Source organism: Anopheles marshallii, chromosome 2, assembly GCF_943734725.1.
Source record: "Anopheles marshallii chromosome 2, idAnoMarsDA_429_01, whole genome shotgun sequence".
NCBI classification, from domain to species: domain Eukaryota; kingdom Metazoa; phylum Arthropoda; class Insecta; order Diptera; family Culicidae; genus Anopheles; species Anopheles marshallii.
Window position 1 is genome coordinate 17,597,701 of NC_071326.1, and position 22,049 is coordinate 17,619,749.

Genomic DNA, 22,049 nt, shown 5'->3' on the forward strand with positions numbered 1-22,049 from the left:
AAATGCTTTGAGCGGTAAGCCTTTGGAAACAGAAAGTTTATTTCGTTCTGCTACTGACGGGAGGACTGACACTGGTGATTGCATATCACCGAGTGAAAAGTTTTTCCTTTTGCACCGATCTTAACTGCCGTAAATCGGTGTACAGTGTCAGCAGCTCGGATGAGGCGGTTTTATAAAAGTCTTTCGATGTGACTTTAATAACTGCCTTCACTGCGCGAGTTGCATTTCGTGCAGTAAAAGAAGCGTTAAGTAAAGAAAATGTATTTTACTATTTGACACAACTCACGCACGATGGTAGGAAAATTCCATTTCCCTGAAAAACGTAACGCCAGCTGAATAATTGTGAGAGATTTAGCGCCATTTTTTTGTTGTTGTATCAATCCCATTCCGACAAAACCGGGATGCTCGATGATGCTGATGAGATCATAATTCATCGTCATTTTCATCGCGCATTAGCAGTGCCCTCTCCTGTAACCTCCGCGGCCCGGGCTTATCTTTTCAGCTCATCATTGACTCATAACGTTACGTTGTGAATGACGTTCTGCTAATCTACGAAGCAACAAAAAGATGGGGAGGGAAAAAAGAAAAACAACGTTAGCAGCACACAGCACGTGGGATGTAAAATCATTGTTTTCCTTCGATTCCCAGCCCACAACCTTCAGCTCGCTAGCTCCACTCTGCCCGTATTTCGTTGCCCTGTTTTTGCTTCCCCGCCGAAACAACTGACTGTCGAGATGCCGGTGGATCTTCTCGCCCCGTTTTTGGACGCAGTAGACGTAAAGTGCCCCTTTCGGTACAGAGAAGCAGACGCGACTGCTGCTGGTTATCTCTGTACAGAGCCGAGGGGTGAGCGAAAAAGAATTAATAAGTACATGGGACGCAGAGGATAAGATTTTCTACAGCAAAGATAAAACAATCTTTCAACGACTTAGCCTGGTCTCCCGAGCGTGCTCCTTTCATTTGCTCCGTTACCTAACACGAGACGAGACAAACCGTCTGGAACCGTTTACGTTCACATAATTAAGTAATTCCTACAGCAAAAAAAGCGCACCAAAACCACCACGTTTTTGCTTCTGTATCTTCTACCTTCTGTGCACTGATGTTCTGCATGCTACCAACGCGGTTAGTAAAACTCTTCACCCAAAGAACAAAGTGCAGCGGTGTTCACCTTCCATCAGCGTACGGTTAGCTCCCAGCCAGCAACATACCAACAGCACAGTCACGTGCAGTTCCCCCCAAACAGTGTATGTCGCTCTGATATTACGACCTCCCGCAACGGTACAGTACTATCGCCACTCGTACAGATGCGGCGTCCCATTGTCTCATGCGCACATAAATACCATCCCTAGCTGTGAGGCGTCATCCGCTGTGTCGATTTGTTACCTTGGGCTGTATGCATGGGAATGCAAGTGAACGGCATGAGACATTGCGCCGGATATGATTATAATGATGAGCTCAGACAGTCGGCGACAGTCGTGCTTCCTACTCCGCCTGATACAAAACTGGGCACCATCGTTGCCGGCTTGATGATCATGACAAATTTCGTTCCTTCTCGAGTGGCAAAACGGTGTAAAGCGGAGGGCAAATAGTCGCTGCCGAAGAGCGGTGAGTTCTGCAAGATGCTCCCCACTCTGCGTTCCTTCACATCTACTACTATGCACCCGGTTATGCAGATTCTACAGTTTGTCCCACCGGCAGTTTGTAAGCTGTACTGTGTTCCGTTCCGGACATCTTCAAAGTTCAAGGACCCGCCAACCCGGACCCGTCGCGGGATCTTCAGGGTGCTCCGGAGCAATTTTACTTGCAGCACACGTGGTATGAAAATGCCGCACCCGACTGACGTTGTGTGATGGATGAGTGTATCGGTGCTGCAGATCGATGTGCCGCCCTTGAGTGTTGACATCGTTACGTTTAGAAGAATGGCACAGCATTGCAATGACAATGGCACAACAGCTAGGCATTGGCAAAACCATCCAACAAACCAACCCGGACCCGGATGTTGGAGAGGAAATATCCCGAAAGGGTGGACCGTACCGCGACCGTACCATTCACGAACGAGCATTCTTCAGCAGACGGTAGAACGGTGGAATTAGTACCGCACGGTACAATGCATGGAGACTCGTTAAAGCTGTACATAGTAACAAAAGCACATCAGCTTCAGCCTTCGAAAGGAAGCAGACAGAATCCTTATTTTTGGGTCAATGTTGCACCATTTTGGCGGTGGCTTCTGATCATAAAATTCATAATGACACATCAAACTATCGCCCCCGTACCAGCAACGCATACACAAACTGCCGTTGGTACACCCTCGGCTAAAAATAAATACGAACGATGGATCCGAGACGCCAACAAAAGCTGATGAAATATTCGGCCAAATACCACGGTTCCTTTTCATGGCAGATTGGCTATTTTGTTACGTTAATAACACTCGTTCCAACCCGCTGAACTGGAAAGCAAGTACTATAGAGATGGGAATAATACAATCCATCGATCGTCACAAATTAATACCACGCAAAGGCTACTAAGAGAGCTGTCAAGAATAATTGCTGTCAGTTCGAACTGTAACTCTTTGTGGGTGGTGAACATCTTTATGATTCGACTGTCGTCCAAAGATGACATTCTAATGACTGTGGATAATGTGATCATGAAATACAAACAAATCAAAATTCTTTAAAGGCCACTGCGAACAACTCACTTTGGCATTAATATTCATAATGGTCTGCGCGTTGATGACACGGATGTTAGAATTACAGCACTAACTCGTGAACAAATTGATATTACCCGGTTCGCATTTTCATGTTCGTCCCACCGTACGCGCAAATACTTCCTGCAAAAGCATGAATATCGTGCAACAATCCGTGCTCCTACCAGCGAACGGGGTAATTATTTTACACATGCACATGCAAATGAGCACGATTACAGTTTTTGATTTGCAGACCATCGGCGGGTTCGTCTAATACCGCCACCCGAACCTCGACTCCTCGACACTGGACCATAAATCAAAGATTAGAGTGCCTTATCGCAAATGGTGGAAGGTTCGCGGGACCGGATCGACCTTTACCGCACAAACCGCCCAAGACGATTGGAGCGAGCGTTGGAAGCCGACCTTCGGACGACGGGAACCATATGGAGCTTTTCGGAAGGGGCAAAATGGATGTGTGCAACACCGTGCGCCGGTCGCGGAACATCATCGGGTCAGCTAATTGATATTCTGCCACTGCGAAATGGCAACCCATGGTCGGTGCGCCATGGAACTGCTAACTAACCGAGGTAGACGCGATGAAACGGGATGATTTATCATCCTTTCAGCAGATCGTCCCGGAACGCCTGCACCGGGGTTAGTCATCGACGTCGTTTGAAAGGGAAAAGGTTGCATTGCAAAGTTATGATAATCCGGGTACGTGGCGAAAAGACATCAATTTGTGCACAATCTTGCACCCGCACTGTTCCCGTACCGGTCCGCACGGGTAGGGTATGAGAGTCACCTCTACCATGCCACACCCGGAAGCGGATATCTAGCTGCTGAGCGTAGGAAATTACGTACGGCAATGTTACGAGTTACTGTCGGAAATATTCTGGAACAGATTTTGTTCGGAGACAGTCTCAAAAGGGGTGAAAGAAACACGAAAACATACCACACATCCAAACCGACGAGGCATTATCAGACAGGTCAGCTCCTCGTTCAGGTGGTCGGCTATCGTTCGGTGCCAGGCATCGGGTAAACCTTTGTTTCCACGACTTCGGCCTGTCTGCACCGTGTGTATTATTAACGTTCGTACGAAACAAACGCTTGACAAGGATTTGTGGGCATTGGGACGTGGGCACAGTGGTAGGATTCGTTACCTTGGCAGCGATTCAACTTTTCCGACGCTTCTTCATGGCACAGCCACACACATCTGCTATATCTCATGTATCGGCCTTCCAAAGGGAGTCTCGTCACCGAGGTGCTGGAGCTGTTGAGGGTTGTATGCTCGCAAAACGTACAATAGCAGTATAACTGAACGTACCGAAGTTGGGAAGATAGTCTCTGAATGCAAACCCCCCCCCCCCCCCAAAAAAAAAGCCGTCCTCATCATCCTTTTGCAGACAACGTGCAAGTCCAAGTACGTTGTAGCATCATCAGCAAAGTGTCCTCTTCATCGCCGTCTAGCGAGCAGGAAACGCCCGTGAAGGCGTCATCATCGGCGTACGAGGCATGAGTCCACCATCCACAATTCGGAGCTTATATTTGCCCGCCCGTTGTCGCGTCTAGCGTGAGTGGCCACGAACCGTTTGGCGAACTTTTGCCAAAACGAAACTGAAAGTGCGCTCGTACCCACCGCCATTCGTCTGGCAAAAACCGGGATAATTCTATTTGCGGTGCTGCTGGTTACGGTGTTGGCCATCGGCCCAAAGCATGGGGCGGCACACAGCGATGTATTTTCATTTCTCGTATATATGTGTATTGTTTTAATTTATTGCACATTTTTTTTTTTTTGCACTACGCCACTCGTCCGACACACTGCAGTTCAATAAAACATGTTGTATAAGGTGTTATGTGCGTTTGGGATGAGGTTTTTTTTTTGGTTTTTGAGTACAGCGCACAAAAACAGATCTGACCCTCTGAGGTACCGGGGCCCGATCATTGTTTTATGCATTCGGTTTGAGAGGTTTTCGCGCCTTTCCTGCAGCCTGATATCAGTGGCGGAAGTTTTACGTAATTCCTCTAAGCAGTCACTCGTGAGCCGTGTGGAGGTACCGCGCGCCAGCATACTCCCACCGGTTTCTGCGTGCGAGACATCAACGAGAGCAGTAATTATAATGAACATGTAAAGCTTTGTGCTCAGCTCAACAGCCAGCTCAGCAGCAAAAACCACCGATGAATGGAAATTCATCAATTGCACAATAAAACTGAGACTCGAGGGGGAATTTGTACAAACGTCCGTTGCACTTTCTGTGGCGCTTCGGGGAAGTTTTGTTTATTATTGTTAAGCATCACTCGTGTGTGTTTAGTTTAAAGTTTCCCCACTTGATAGACAAAATCCGATGGTATCTTCACCTCGAACTCAATCTTTATAGTTTTTACCCCAAAAAAAAAATCCCCTTCCATCTCGAAATCGCACCTTGACTCCGTCATCATTCGCAACTAGACAAGCAAAAGATCGTAACACAAAAACTGGCCGGACTGGTTTCGGTGTACTTTCCAACACATGGAAGCGAACGCGCGCACACGGGATCACCCCGGCATGACACGGTGAAGCACTGAAGTTACGCTCGGTTCCCTGCTGCGATCGGAATCGGTGTGTTGATGCATAGCACACCTCGGTAGTGGTGACGGTGGACTTTAATTCTCGAGCCATCCATTCGTGCCTGTTTTTCGCCATGGCGCGGCACCACAGTTTGGCGCTTCGAGCGAAGGTTCGTCTCCGAAAAGCTGCCACCAAGAAAGCTGCAGCACACGGTGTCGTACTAGTGGGATTCCCAAGACGATGGCAAATTGTGGGTAAAAGCATAGTTAGGCATAGAGTGATGGAGTGATGGAGAATATTTAAATGCAAATTGGTTCTGGAAGAACGTTCTAAAGATAGTGGCGGACTGGCCCTGGCTTTTTTGCCCATCATGGTGTGCGCAATGTGGTATGGACGGTGGAAGAAAATATAAATGTCACTAATACGGAAAAAAGAAAATCTCAAAACGCTTGCTCAACATTTTGGCCACCTCGGTTGAGCTTCAAACTATGCTATGAAAGTTTCCAACTTCATAAGCTTGTTCTGGCGGACAAAGAACAATTTAGCAATCAGTAGAAGAGATCTGTGGACCGTGACAGTAAAATTTTTTTATGGGTATATTAGTATCTACATTTTACTGACTGTGATGTTGCAAAATTTTAAAAAAGTAAGGCCCTGCACTATAACAGTAACGGGGGGTACAGTTGTTTCCATATAGTTTGGAAGAACTGTCAACTTTTATTTCCTGAACTTATGCAGCTATGCACCAATAAAACAGTTTAATTATATTCGTTTCGCGAGCTTTTTTAAACAAGATGTTTATTTTATTCAGCAATTTGAAGAGGAAAATCTTTGAGAAGGGGTGTTTTATTCAAGAAGAACGGCCAGACCGTATTGCTTATCTTTTCCCCATTGCTATGCAGACCGTATTGCTTATCCAGGCCGTAGGTTACTTAAAATAAGATACAATTCACATACGTTGGAAGACATATCCTTCTTCAAACAGTGAAAGGTCACCTTACCCCGGGTGTCACTCAGCCGTGTTGCTGCGTAATATTCCGTCATTCTGAGTGGTCCTTTTTCTTGCGAGGGTTTAGATCGTGATTTGGGTTTTTCTCGTCTTGCTTCAGATTTTGGCAAGTCGTTCCGGTGTTTCTACAGCGATCGACTTGCTTTATCGTACCCACAACTTATACGCATCAAACTCATTCATACTTCCATTCCTTATAAACACCCATACATCATTTAGATACATACAAGTGAGATGCAACATACAGCACATTGATAAGCATAAGAAAGACGAAGGAAGACGACAAACCATCAGTTCGGCAAAATTCTAAAATCACCCTGAGGTAATCTACAAAACAAGCGGTAACAAACTTTATTTTTAGAGCACTTAAAATTTCCTGTCGATTTCTTCACTGTTTCGCTGCAACGGCATGAACAAATTGAAGATATAAAAAAAAGTGCATCAAACAACGATTCGTTGCCCCAAACGGCCATCAACTCTGGAGGTGCGTTTCATTTTTAATCGATCAGACTTGCAAATTCACTTCGATCTGAAAAAACCACGAAACCCGTTGCGCATGGAACCACCAATACCGCAATGCACTGCACGGCTACGTGCACCGTGAAAACAAGCCGTGGAAGTCCCCGATGCAAGCGTTTGCCTTGCACTTTGCAACCAAACGCGGAGGACGTGTTGTGCCCCCCCCTCCCCTTTCCGGGTGATGGTTATTTTGCAATGTGGCGATAGATCGCGCACCGACCTTCACCACGGTTCACCGGATTCGTGCATGGCATTGCACGGAACGGCACAATAGATCTGGAACTGGAGTAGCACAACGGCAACAGCAAAACCCTTCTGCATAGCTTTTGAACGTACGCCCGTCCGTTACTCATACGCCACCGGGTTGTCTTTGTAATTGTGTACTGTTTGCTCGGTTTAACCACACGGACAACCAACACTTTTGCGGACTTTACCATTGCGTTGCAGCAACAACAAAAAAAAAACAAACCAGGAACTAAAAAGTGTCACATTTCCACCACCATCGGGCAGCAGCAGGTTTTTGTGCATACGAATCAGAAATTAAAAATGTGTGCAATGTTACACACTTGGAGTGTGCAGTTCCGTCCCCAAAGAAGAAAGTGACACTGGCTTCTCTTTTGTTGCACCCCACCGGAACAGGGTGTTATGTTATGATACCTACACCGGAACAAAACAAAACCGGGAGTTTTAGTTGTGTTTTGAGAGAAATTGATTTTTAGTTTCTAACGATCGAAAGTGATCGAATATCAACACCACGCACACGCAGCCCATGACTGTGTGCACACAAAACCAACACACGTATAACTGGATCTCCGGTTTATGCTGCGTGCGATATCGTAGCGCCCAACACTTCCGGGCTTGGATATCGAACAAAAGCATTCCACCCGTTCGACGGGTGGACTTCCTGTTTTCCAGCATCGAATTGTTGCTCGCTGGCTGGATCGTGGATGAGCAGGCACAATTACCGTCGCTGTTAGAATGGCAGGTAGGTAAACAAACAAACAAACGAACGCAAACAAAAAAGACCTAGAACGCTCCACTATGCCACTGCAACGTAACGAACGACCGGAAATCACCGGTCCATGGTGGTGGACTGCGTATCAACATGTATCGATTAATTACAGTTCCACGCCTTTGATTTGTTTGAGCATTGCTCTACCTCCGTGTGGTTAAAGCGAACGAAAGCTAAACCCCAGACAGACCGGCTAATGCCGCTATTGCTGTGGCAGAAAAATAATCTAAACTTTTACGAGAGCCCAGAACCAGAAGACACGCTCAGGAAACACACAGAAACGAAGCAAAAATAAACAGGCCTGGAGTAAACGGTGGAGCAAAAAAAAAAAAAACCCGGATGATTCTGACAGGTGTATTAGCGAAAAACGTGCCGTTCCATTCGCGTATTAACCACCTCCGTAAATCAATCTGAAAACATCTGAATGGAACACGGAACGGCAATAAAAAGAAAAAAAAAACGAAAGTCATGAGAGATGCCACCCACCCGGCCCACAGTTCGAAGCAATTTTCTCAATCAGCGCCATTGAATCCGGTCGGGCAGTGGCAGTATCGAGCCTCGGGGGAAGGATTATTTTTTGCAGGCTTTTCTTTTCCAAGAAACCTTCTTCTTTCCCCTTCTTGGTGGTGATTTTCCAGGCTCGTAGGCAACCGTGCAACTCGACAGCCCCGAGCTTAGACCAGCTTTCCACGTATGTATGGAAAATGAATGAAACGAGCCATTTTCGTTACCGTTGCCTGCCGACGTTCTCCGGGCAGCCTCAGAGAGCAGGAAAAACAACCCACACACTTATCGCTTGAGTTTCCCCAATTCGCGCCAGGAGTAACCTCCTCCACCAGCCAAACATCGTATGCCGGAATGCGTCGTTTTGGAAGCATCGGCCCCCGGCGCGTGTGGTGCTTTGTGCGGCAGACAACGACACCACACACATGGAACAGCGCCCAACTTTGCCGGCGATGGTCGCGCGCACATGCGTAGAATGCGCACGTGCTCCGGATGGTGGGTGGATGAGGTGAGTTTTTCCGGTTCCAAACACAAACGGCTACCGTGGAGCGGTGTCCTTCCGACAAGACCATCGTCGTTTCCATGGCAGCACGAACCCGGTGTGCTAACCGATAACCGAAACAGCCGAGATGGTGCCAACTGTGACGAATGATGCCGGTGTGTGGATGACGAGCGCGTGTGTTGGTAAAGGGACCAATACCATACATACCATCGACCATGCATCGAACGGACCGAAGTGATCGGAAAAATGGATGGCAAAAGCCATCGGTACCGTGTCCCTGGGGTGGCATCAGAAGTGGTTGAAGTGCTTTCGTCACAGGAAACCTCTCAAGGGATATTGGACCGAACGCAATACAAGAACCAGGTTACAGACCCGGTGCGTTTTTGTGTCTTGATGCATGGCACAGATGTGGTGCCTCTTTCGCAGGCGGAAAATCGGGTAGAAATGAACCTCTCCATTCGATGCTGTTGCTGCTGCTGCACCCGTCGGCCATGTAATCGGTAAGGTTCGGCAGCATTAAGCAGATTAAGGACTGTGTGCTTGATACTCCATTAGTGATAATGTAACACCACCCGGTCAGTTGGTCAACGGGCTGCCTATTTTGCCCTTAATTTCTTCCCCTTGAGGCAAATCCTTCCCTTACAAACGCGTCTAAGAACTGGCTAATATGAATGGTATTTACCAATTTATATGCGCATACATGCTGTGTATTATTAACAAGCACAAAAGGAATAACAGCAGGATTATTTTATACAATGAAATGGACAACGGTGTGAAGAAGAATATCCTAATGGAATAAAATATATGTTTTGGGAAGTTGTCCATATTGTTTTCCTGTCGTATCTTCCATCAAAATGCATAAAAGTAATTTATTTTTTCTTCATTATCAGACCATTAGACAGATTGTGCTCTAATTCCCTAAAAACGCTCAATTGTAGCAGAGATTTACAGGAGAAGTCCTAACGACTGGTACAAAGAAAAAGTAGCAAAGTAAGAAGCAATCTCTACTGACAGAGCATAATTAATCAAGCTGGCACAAATGCTGAAATGATTTATTTATGAGAAGCCAACGCCAAGCGATGCGACACGGTGGAATAATAGCTTCCACGCGCTAGTCGTCGTCTTGGGTAGAAGTGCATTATTTCGTCATTTCATCGTCGCAATGTGTAATTGAAAGCTTGTTGTAACAGTTACACAATTGTAGCAACGATTACCCAAATAATAATTGTGTAGAAGGAAACAAACCTTACGCTTATGATGGAGAGAAAAAGAGTTGATTATTAGGAATTTAAAAAAGAGAATTTAATGCGTAAGTATTTTCATCAGAAAAAAAATATGTAAACAAGAGTATGTAAACAATTAGGTAATGTAAAAAAACACACAAATTAACATTTTCATAAACTTTTCTTGGGAAGGTTCTAAATAAAACCTTGACAAATTCGACGACAGCTCCCTGGCATTGCAATTAAAAAACCAACGGAATTACGAAGTCAAGTTAGGTTATGGCCAAACGACGCACGTGTATCACAACTTGTCAGAATTCTGAGAATTGAAATTTCTCATTGCTGATATGGAACGTAAAGAATTTGATTTATCGAGTACCAATGAATTGTATATACTTTCTTCTGATGAAACTTCTGGATAGTCAGTCCTGCGTGAAGACCGGCGTCGCTACCATCATGCCACCGGGCCGCCCCCTACCCTTAACTTAGATCAATGCATTATTTAGCTTCATTCACTTGCGGTATTAAAGTAATTTTATTTCAGATATTGAACAAAACACTCTGAATCCCTCCACTATAAAAACATTGAATGCTGTCATACGGTTTGCGGGCAAAGGAAAGAATCAGGACGAAATGGAAGCAAGATCTGACAGGACATTTGCTCCCCTTGGGCGTTCACAGGGAATGTTAGGCACCTGCAATACTTCCCACGTACCACGGTTATGCGTTCGGTAAACATTTAACGTTGTTTCGAGAGGGAAACACTGATCAAAACAAAACCCCCCGTACATGATGCAACACTAGCAAGTGCGTGTCTGTTGCAGTGGGGAGATGAAACAATGATGTTTTTTTAGAAGCTAATAATTTTAATAGAACCCGAACCATTCCTCTAACAGAGTGAATCTCTTTGATCCCAAACAGATGATTAGATTGAAACGTTCCATGTGTATCAAATGTTGAAGTTCTGAAGACTATAAAACTTTTCAAGTGTTAAGTGATTTACTGCACCTAGTTAAACCCCTTTTCGATATTCACATAACAGCTCTTTACTGTGTTCATTCCAGCCTTAGTAAGAGCAGCGACAAAATATCCTAAGCGATCGCATAGTATTTGTGAGAGCCTGTTATGCGTAGCAGACGCAGAGAGCATAGCCGTCTACATAATAGCGCATAATATGGCACACGATGGTTTGATGAGAAGTAATCGATCGTAAGCGAGCGCCAAGCGGGTTTTCTTTAACCGTCAATTTAACCACTCAAAACTTATGAATTGTTTTGTTAGGCAAATCAATTTAATCAATTGAAAGTTATCGATAACTAATGAAAAACTTTGCACTACGCCACGCATACCATCAGCTAGCGAACTTACTACTACCAATAGTTGATCCCACCAGACTTGGCCAACTTGGCAAAACATTCGCTCATGCACCTCAACAAAGTGGGGTTCGGCAGTACAGATTTATCTCTCGCACATGATCGAAACGCTACGATCGACGAATCGCCGACGAACATGCGTGGCAGTTCGCAACCATTTTTTTTTCTTGCCGATGCTAATACTTTTATTTTACTCTCGCTCTTTTTTCTTTTTGTTTTACTATTCGAAATTTCTGACGCAGCTAGGCCCGGACTTAAAGTTAACGTCATCGGGCCAACACAACTTTCGCCAGCTGGAACGTGCAGTGGCCACCAAGGTGTTGGAAAGCATACGGTGAAGCTTTCGTGCGTGGTAAACAAATCACAGGCCGAAATATAATTGCGAGGTCTAAATTTTTGTAAAGTAAGTTCGGATTACTAAAAAAATTCTACTTGAAGGAACATACTTAGACGGATGATATTTGATGTCCAATATTTTTTTCCATGGCCATATTTCATCCCATCTGTGACATACATGTACGAAATTTGAAAAAAAAAAAAGATAATAAAACATCACGCATCATCATGTGCCACACAGTCGTCAAAGCGTTGTCCCGTGGAATTGTCGTGAGTGTGGGAATTGAACAGGCAGAAGGTAAGGGGGGAAAAAACAACAACGGATAAACCGGTCCCTCGCGGCACTATTCGGCGATGTGGCTGTGGTTGACCTTCGCAAAGAGAAAACAGTGTCGACCATGCTTGTGTGTGCCCGTGTATGTGTGTCCATGCAAGCACACCACATCACCATAGGGATGATAATTCCTACATTAAGCCCGTTGGCCGCTTGGCTCTGGGGTTGATTAAAATAGCCGAGCGTAGGAAAGAGAAAGCTGCACGTCGAAAAAGGAAGAGCTGCTTTTATGCTCCGGTGAGGGCTGCGAGCCAACCGGTGGTGCTGTGCGTGCGGCAAAAGTCTCCTCGGAGGTAGAAAAAAAAAAACAACCAACAACAGCCACGAGCAACAATGAAACATACATTCCACTTAGTCGCAATGTAAAATGTAACAAAACCAACCACTGCTGCTAGTTTTTAGACCAAAATGGTCCAATACTTTCGCAAGCGAACGGAGGCTACTCGGTAACTTGTTGCACTGCGTTACGAGCTGCAGTGTTGCACTCGGAACGTTCGAAAGTGCCGAAAATAAATCAGGCGTACACACGGTGGTTGCATGGAAAATGACCGAAATGTAGCTTTCTTGGCCGTGCCATTTTACTGGCAGGGTGGTCGTTATGCTTTTTTATGACACTCGCCAGCACTGACGACCGGTGCACGGTGGACTAGTTTTGATTTATTTTAGGGTATGAACTAAGTGCTAACGCGATTCAATGCATCTTCCAAACACGGTACGTCGGTGGCAGTAGACACACCCGTTTGTATTCCAGCACACCCTGCCGGTTCTTTGGGGCACACCTTTTCCGATCATGTCCATGGTAATGCGATGCCATCATGTAACCCATGCCATCAGTAAGGATGGTGTTGGTTAAATTGATTGGACCAAATTTTCTAACCAAAAATGTTTGGAAAATCACCCATACTGGAGTGTTAAGTTTGAAGAGCAAAGGTTTACAGAAGGCACCTTGCAAATAATCAAGTAAATATCAAATGAGAACTGTTACCAGTTTGTACAACAAAAGTCCAAAAGCATTTGTCATACCTTCAAGGTATACGCTTAAGGATTTAGAATAGGTAAATGAGCTCTTATAAGTTGTTCTTTGTCGATGAGGTTTGGCGATAATGTTGTACAAAATGAAAAAAATACGAGGAGAATGTGAGAAATTGGAGTGAACTGATAAGATACTTGTTCAATTAAGTTAAATAGTGTGTCAGATATATAAATAAGTTAGCGACAATTTCAAAACACGACCCAATAATTGTACACAATTCAACAATGAAAAATCTAAATTCCCTGCGCTTGGTGGGAATGAATTTAAATAAGTATATTTGCTCGATGAGTATCTAATGAGAGATCTAAAGGGATATAAAACCTCCTATTTCCTAAGACCCCTCAAACTAAAAAAAACAGTATCTCGTGAATAGTGTCGAGGATCTTGCAACTCATACCGTAAAACAAGAGATCAAACAAAATGTTGAATCAAACTGTTCGACCTGCTCGAAAGAGCAGCAAAAAAACCGGGTTGGCTACTGCAATTCTAACTGTGGAACTAATGGAACTTTGCAGCACCACAACCATCACTCACACGCTCGCATAGATCGTTAAACGAGACAAGGCCACACGGTTCGGTACGGTCAATTCCATGGCGCTACCCATCCGCACGTTTAGAAGGGGCAGCCCGGTGCGTTTCGATGGCTCTGAACGTGTTACAACCCAACCGTGCTCGACAAACACCGCGAGTGCGAACGAACGAAACGCTTGCCAAAAGCCCCTAGAGGCCGTACGCAGACAAGTCTACTCAATGGTTAACGGCCAATTGTTGCACAGTGGTTGCTGCTGCTACTAGCTAGCAGCTACTACTACTGTTGCTACGAACGAAAAAATCGTGCTAGTGGGTACGCGAGCTAGTTGATGGCACGTTAGAGCGACGTTGATCTACAGGGCAACGTGGTGGAAACGTTTGTATGATACGAACAATCAGCACTGGCTGTGGTGGCCACCCTTCATACAGCGGAACACACCTAGCCATTGAGGGGTTTGTTTTCTTTTTGTTCATTCCGCCCCCGCAGTGGACAACAATACGAATCAAAGCACAACGGTGGTTTCGTCCTGTCTGGACGGCGGTGCGGAATGTTTTCAATTTGTTGGTGTTTTAGGTGCTGTTACATTCCGGCGTTACATTGAAATAACACGGCGGTAACGCGCGGTTAGAAAATAAAAGGGGAAACAGAAGCAGAAGAGTTAGTTACCGGTTCAGTTTCGAGATACGGAGGTGGAAGGCAAATCGTCAACCTGCTGGAAGGGAATTTTCATCATCAAATATTTAGCCACCATTTTCTCGAATGCCGTGTAACTTACACTCTGTAAGGTCTTGTTTTTACACTATATATGTTCTTGCGATACATTTTAACGTGTCAAATAAATGCAGCAATTATGAACAAGCGCGGAGATTTAAGAAAAAAATGGTTAAATACTCAAATTTTGATTATTGCAGCTTAAAAATTACGAAATCGTAGAGCAGCGCCATTTTCTACACCCAATAGTCTCTGGATCAGAAAGAGACGCTCTTGTAGCAGACTAATATAGCTTTAAGCAAGATGGAAGTGGTAAATGGAATAAAAGCTCAAAATGTTGAATATTTAGCAACCGGAACGGTACAACACACATCAGTGCCATGCCATTCACTTTTCTTTATTCAAAAGCACACGTAACGTACGTTTTTCCTGAATTTCTGGGGGATGTTTGTGTAAATAAAATAATCATCTTAAGCAATGCGGTTCGGACTTCGTGAATAAACAAAACAAAACGCTGATAAATCACGCTAGAATGTTTAAAATGATGAAGCTGCACGAATGAATGATTTTAGAATGGGACAATATTTTTTCTCCAAAATTTTAAGCATTATTGTGAAAAATTACTACATTTTTTAAGTTTAAAGGATTGTCCATCAGACAACAACGGCAACTTATTTCCAACTTGTGTGGAAAAAGATGGATTCCAGAACGAATATAAAGCAACAAACTAGTCTTTGGAGAACAAAAAAGAATCGAGTTGCTAGTTGATTAGTTGACTAAAAAAGCATATTTCACTAAGAACGTGCTGCATCGATCGAAAGAAGTGGTAATCGAGTAATGTCAAGTCTTAACTGAACAAGTCAGAACCATCCTGTCTCTTTCAGTTGGTCTGCTCACTTCCCATCCTCAATTCTCCAAATAGTTATTAACTGAAGTAGCTCGTACTACTAAATTACGTACTCGAATTCGTACTACATGACATCTTTCAGATCCCATTACATATAAAACATGTTCCATCTGAGGAAATATTTCGATTTGTTGCAGATTTGTCGATTACCCAAAAATCTAGATTGAGATTTGTTTGCGATTATCGTAAATTCTACCAATTAGCTTTCCATGAGTAAACAACAAACCTCAGATGGGGTTTTATTCATAATTAAGAATAGAAGTTTCGATTCAGTAAGTTGACTAAAAAAACTTGAGTACTTGCCATGAATTTCTAGCAATACGATTAACAGATTTGCAAACAATAAATATGACACATGAAACAATAAGACCAGGAAGTTCCTCATTAAAAACAAAACTATGGCACATGAGTTCCTGAGATTCCTGTGCGCAATGTGCCAATTTTGCGGAATTTTTTATCGAAACCATCATATAAAACCGAATAGACAAATATCACTAAACATCAAGTGACACCGAATTGATAAATTCGACCACCATAACCGACAAAAAAGGCCCATTGAATCGTCTGTATTTGTCCCCTTCGGGGCAGGTTGATTGAATTTCAATTTATATGGTTTGCCAACAATATCGATACACCGACAGGCAGAGCACCCGGGCATTGGAAAGCTGTACAGCGATAACAGAGAGCAGTGCCGGAATTGGACCAAGTCCAGCATCATCATCATCGTGGGGCCAGTCTGTGGCATGAAGTTGCCAACAGTTGGTCGCCCGATTGGAGACGCTTCTCGCATCCTTATCAACTCGGGACAGGGATTAGTATAATCTCTCGATGCCACAAGTTCACACGAACATATGCAAACGAAAGGCGAGCGGGAACATAAACTAATAAAGTTGGGTGTCGTGTGCCCGTCCCCGGTTTGCAGTGCTCAATAGTTTATCTAACCATCTGTAGCGATTTAATCAGGGATGAAATGAAGCCATGGTCACCATTGATCAATTTCAATAGAAGCACATATCAATGGAACTTGATAAGCTGCAACGATTGATTGCGATTGGTTCGGCATATCGGTTCCTCCACGGAAGTTGGATGATTGGAGGGACCGTTTCTGCCAATTGCTGGGTTCCATTTACGCTATCTACATGATGGACTAATTGGTGGATTTAATGGCTTTAACGAAAGAAAGCTCTGTAGAAACAAGCAATATGTAATTGATTCTTTAATAATTAAAAATACTGTTCACCAAATCAAATATTCAATACATACGACACTACACGTTCCAGCAGTTTGAATAGAAACAGTATTATTTTTTCTTATTAAAGGGAAGAAAACATCCTTCTGCTAGAATTGTTAATGGATATTCGAAGGGCGAGTTCCACGAAAACACAAAATCGACCATCATTTAGAGAAATTGAACGAACAAGAATCATCTTGCAACTGGTGCAATGTGAGATAATATCGTTGTATGTTGTTTGTCTTTCTCCAGCGACTCTATGAAACTAAAACCATCCAACAAACAACACTACTTTCCCTAGATTTATGATCACTTTCGGTATCTTTGGCGTCCCGAGTCGCGGGCTTGATGTGCTGTGGCACGCGCCAACACTAACTGCACCTAGAGCGTCATATATCAAAAACTCGATACAATTTATGATACCAATGTCACGCAAAGATAAGCGTCGAGGGAAACTGAAGTGAATTACACTTTTACTTGCGCCTTGCACTTAATCCGAAACTGTTGCCAGTGGAACGAAGCGGAGGGGTTCTGGTAATCTCACTCCAGCTCTCATATTTTATTGGACACGAACCGTTGGCTTATTTTATTTAGACGTTAACTCACGCGGCCCCAGGAACACCAGATAAACATAGACATGAATGAATGAATTAAGGGCGTCTTAAACTTCCCCAGTCCACTGGTAAATGCATTCCGAGCTTCTGTTCTTACCTGTGCTAGTAGCAGCATGGCCAGACAAGCCGCAAGGAACAGCTCACGCGCCCCGAAGGCGGAAGTCAATATCATGTTGCCTGGAGTTTTCCGCCGTCCGGAGCGCCTTTGTTCCACGCTTTTCCTGCCCGGTCCGGTACGCTCCCGTTGTTTATGGTTATGCTGCGTCGGCGGTTGCATCTTTTTTCTCCTTTCGCGCGTTGTTGATTGCATCGTGTTTACATAGAAACCCACACCAACCCACACATACGCACAGCACACATAAACACGCGGGTGGCAGGAGGGCTTGGTGGCTGGTGGCGGTGGTGGCTGCCGATGCGGTAAAGATGTTGTCTAATATTCCGTGTATGTATGTGTGTGTGTCTTCACGGGTGTGATTTCCCCGGGGCGCAGCCCGGTTGAAAATGGAGTGCAGATGGAAAATTAATTCGTGTGTGGTTGACGTTTTGTTTCCTTCGGTTTGAAATTTATTTTTAGCACTTCCGCACCCAAACAGCTTTGCTTCGGGCCGGCGGCACTGTGTTGCAGCAGGCAATGATTTTCGGCGTCGAGAAATGCTCATACATAAATAACACACACATAGAGAGATAGAGATACACACAGGCACCCTCTCAAGCACACAACGCCAGATGAAACACCGAGCGCAATTTCTTCGCAGGACAACAAATCACATTTGCACTTGACGGACGGTCCCTTCGGAGGGAAAATGCAAAGAGAACGGCAGTGCAAACGGATGCACAACACGCGGGACGAACGAGGGTCGTCGCCTTTACGCACACAGCATAATCATATATCACGGCAATGCTGACTTTGATTGCAAATAGATTTAGACAGGGTTTTTTGGATCCAAAACAAAAAAAAAACCAACAACAACAAAAATTACACAAATTTAATACAATTTTTACTTCTACACACACTTTTTGGAGGAAATATTGGCTTCCTTTGTTTACACCATCACGATTTCGCACAGGCACACAATCACTCTCTTGGCTTCCGAGGAACCCAATTTACAACTGACGCACACGTTGTTGTAAAAACACTTCTTAAGAAACATTATTAGCACGGTACGCAGTAAAGCAGCATTTTACGCATTTTCCCGTCAACTTTCCGTCGGAAGGGAACCACTCACACATACAATAGGGCACGTACATACGCACACACACACAAACACACACTGGAAAACTCACTCACTCGCAGGTATGCAGGGGGAATTTGGTATGAATGCGTCTCGCAGCCACGGCAGATCAGGCCCGTTTGCTTGCCTTCGACCCCCGATAGACCCGATTTCTTACGTTACACTAATGTGGGTCATTTGTGGCATTGTGTGGCTAAGAGTGCGGGCGCCACCTGAGCACCAAAGGAGAGAACCCTGCAAACAAAAAAGGCGCACCATAAAGTAAAGGCAAATATCCTCCCTAAGGTCGAGAGACTACATGGACACGAAACGGATACAGCGGTGAGCGAGCAAGAGGAGGCGAGTTTAATGAATGAAACCGTAAAGAAAATTCATGCTTTTCTTCGTGAATGACGAACGAAAATAACAAAAAAGCATAAATATGAGTTAATTAATATTGTACGAAAGAAAAACCCTCGCATAGTAATCTCACAGAGTGATTTTTCAAAAATGTTCTTTGTTTTCCATAACCTCCCCGAAAAAAAAACGCAGAGCGAATGTGTCGTGCACTTCCGGGTTTTGTACGGTACCACCAATTTTCCCGAGCATGGCTACGAGGATTTTCAGGATTCAATGCGTTCTCTTTTCCGCTTCACTAAACCCGCAATCCCATGACGGTAGGACGGCACTCTCTCTGTGTGTATGCTCACTGCTTGATTTTTTTTTCTTCGCGCACACTTTCACACCCCCCGTCACTGCTCGTCGCTGTGCGTTTTGCAGACTCTCTTGCAACCCTCTTCAACCGTGTTTTTTTTGCTTCTATTTTCCTTTCGCTTTCCTTCATCACTTCAAAATATTACTACCACAACCGGCCAGATTTTTATTTCTGTTTTCGCCCTTTCCACACGCAACACTAAATACAATCGCCTGAAACGACACATCGACGAGCGCCTAAACTGGCTGCCCTGGCTGCGTTGCTACTGGCAACAACAATGGAATGCTGTTTTACATTTGGCTGGAGCAGAAACAAGGTTGCGCTCCTCCGCCGTGTCCCGCACATTACACAGCATCCCACGATTTATCACACGCACGAGTGGAATTTCGGCAGGAAAAAAATCACGCAACATTTAATTAAACACTTAATATTTCGTCGTTATAAGGGTAATAGGCACTTTATACAACGAAAAAAAAATATATTAAAAACGCACCGTCGTATGTCAGCAGCACAGCAGCGACACGAAATTCACCTCTCGCGATTGGAAGGGAATCGAAAAATGCTGATGTTGACGCGAACGCGAGCGACTCCTCCGCTGTCACCTACAACAATAACAAACAAAAGCACCAGCTCGGGTGGTTAAACACATGGTGCGTCCATAGTGCGTTTCCTTTCCAATGGATTGACAGATCGGTTTGACAGCTGGAAGCAACAGAAAATAATTTTATTGACGATACGTCATGTGCAGGCACGAACTGTGGAAGATTTCAAACGTAAAATCACAATTTTTTACAAATTGTTGTTTACAGGTTGTTTACTAATTTTTACTTCGTCATTTTGTCGGAAACTAATACAATTTTAACATTAAACATTTAAATTTTGGCAAGAGCTGGGATTCATTTTACACAAATTTTCATACTATCTTAATATGGGCATAGGAACAGAAAGTTGAAATGTATGCATGCTATTTTTTCAACATAGTTTCATCAATTCTCCAGTTTGATAAATTGCTGATAGTAACCATTCCATCGATAGGCAAATCTGTTCCTGATCGTAACCTTCAACAAGTGTAATTACACTTGTTGTTTCGCATTGTCAAATCAAGTAGAATGAATGCACCTGTGCAATTCCGGAACTGTGGTCGTGCTCGCGGACATCCAACTGACTTTCAACCGAAACAATAGTTGCCGCATCTTGTTTAGCATTGAATTTTTATTTTATTTGCATCGAAATAGGTCTAAAACTGTTTTTATTTAGATCCGAGAAGGGACAAAATAAAATCGAACAAATTTAACTTCTATTTTGACGCAATAAACAAGAGCCAAATCTGACGAATCTTTTTCACAACAGCAAATGGTTTTTAGATTGTGCCGAGACACATGGCACTAATTATTTTTGATAAATGAATTAATTTTCATGTTGTTTACCGTTATTTTCATAACTACAACTCGCATATGGTTCCAAAAAAGGAGATTTTGTCTATTAGATAACATTACATTAAGCATATTTTTTTCTGAATTACAACCAATGTTATCCGTGCCCCGATTCCTCTAATTTGTAAGAGACCATATCCCATTAAACAAGATAATACGTCACGGCATCACATGTTCACTTGTATTGTTTTTCAGCTTGTTTTCCATAGTTTTCAGAGTCTCCACATTAGTTTCAAAAACATCTCACAACCACCTTTCGTTAGGGGTGCTATTGTTAATTGGAATGCACGAAAATCTCATTAAATTGCATATCTGTTTTTATAAGGCTAATTATAATTTAAACAAGTTAATCTAATCTTCAACTGAATCTTAACCCATGTTTGAATTACAGGATGGTTACATTGTTACATAACTTAGAATAATGGTAGCACAAACTTATTCACATTTGAATGTTTTTTTATTTACCGTGCCAAACTTTAGTAAATACTTGAAGTAGTAAAAATCAATATTTTCGAGATCGTTAGCTGTACTTCGCCATTTAAAAATGGAAAGTGTTTTGCAACCACCTGCTCCAATTGCTTCACACTCCCTAGCCCCACTGAAAACCATTACACCGTTAGCATTTCCCGACATGTCATCTGCCAATGATCTCCGGGTACGAGTATAATATGTCCCGGGCGCTGGAAGTACAATTCAACCCACCGAACCGAACCCGGGCAGGATACCGGCCGTGCACTTCAATTTCACACTCGTACAGTGCCGTTTATCATTGTTTGCTTCATCGCAGTACCGGAAGTAGACGTTCAATGTGTCCGGCGCCCAGCTTCAATTACACCCGCCCGGCAAAGGGCGTTCAAATTTCTTTGCATTTCAGCTTCGATTTCGTCGCAGTGGTCATTGATTTGGCGAACAAACAAATCTCTCCGGTGCAACACTCAATGCCATTGTGTGTATGACGATTGGTATGACCGATCATAAGCGGATGGTGGTGCAGGGTGATCGTTGACCGGTGCCCGGGCAGGGAATGTAATGCAGCGAATATCAAACCTTTCACGCTCGTTGGATGGTAATTGCGGGTAAGGAAATGAATTATAGCCAGGCACAATGAGCATGTCATGTGGGGATCGGTACAAGATCTTTCATGTTCAAAAAATGGAAAGAATTGAATGAATTATTTTTGCTCATGATCATAAGCAAGTATGTTTCAAGGGAGCATTGTTCTAAAGCACATTAGAAAAGTATCTTTTTTAACCGGTAATTGCTTTCGTTTTCCTTCCCTGTATGACATCTATTCGGCGCTCTGTTTGGTAAAGAGTAGGAGCAGCACATTTGACGAAATATTACAGCTTTTCCAGCACAATTAAGCCACTTTTGTCGCAACATACGGCACAACGTGTCATTCGAACGCAAACAATAATCACACGATGCAATCTTTATTGAGCGTTCGATCGTGAGCCATCTTTCCATATGCGGCGGGGTGTGATGGTTGAAAGCAGCCACCTTCCCAATGGCCATCTTCATACCAACTGCTCTGGTGCACTGTCGTTAACTGTGTTGCGGGAAAATCCCCCCACAGCCAACTGGACACTGCAACATGATCGAAAGCGCAATAATCGCAACGC

At 43.9% G+C, this 22,049-nt stretch overlaps 1 protein-coding gene across 1 annotated transcript in view; it reads right to left on the bottom strand.

Annotated features, from left to right (window-relative positions):
* Nucleotides 1-17,378, bottom strand: part of LOC128708464 (tyrosine-protein phosphatase 10D) — a 35,686-nt gene extending 18,308 nt beyond the window's left edge. The window contains exon 1 of the mRNA XM_053803443.1: nucleotides 17,166-17,378. Coding sequence (XP_053659418.1) covers nucleotides 17,166-17,378 — 213 coding nt within the window. The remainder of the gene's footprint in view (nucleotides 1-17,165) is intronic.
* Nucleotides 17,379-22,049: the final 4,671 nt, after the last annotated feature.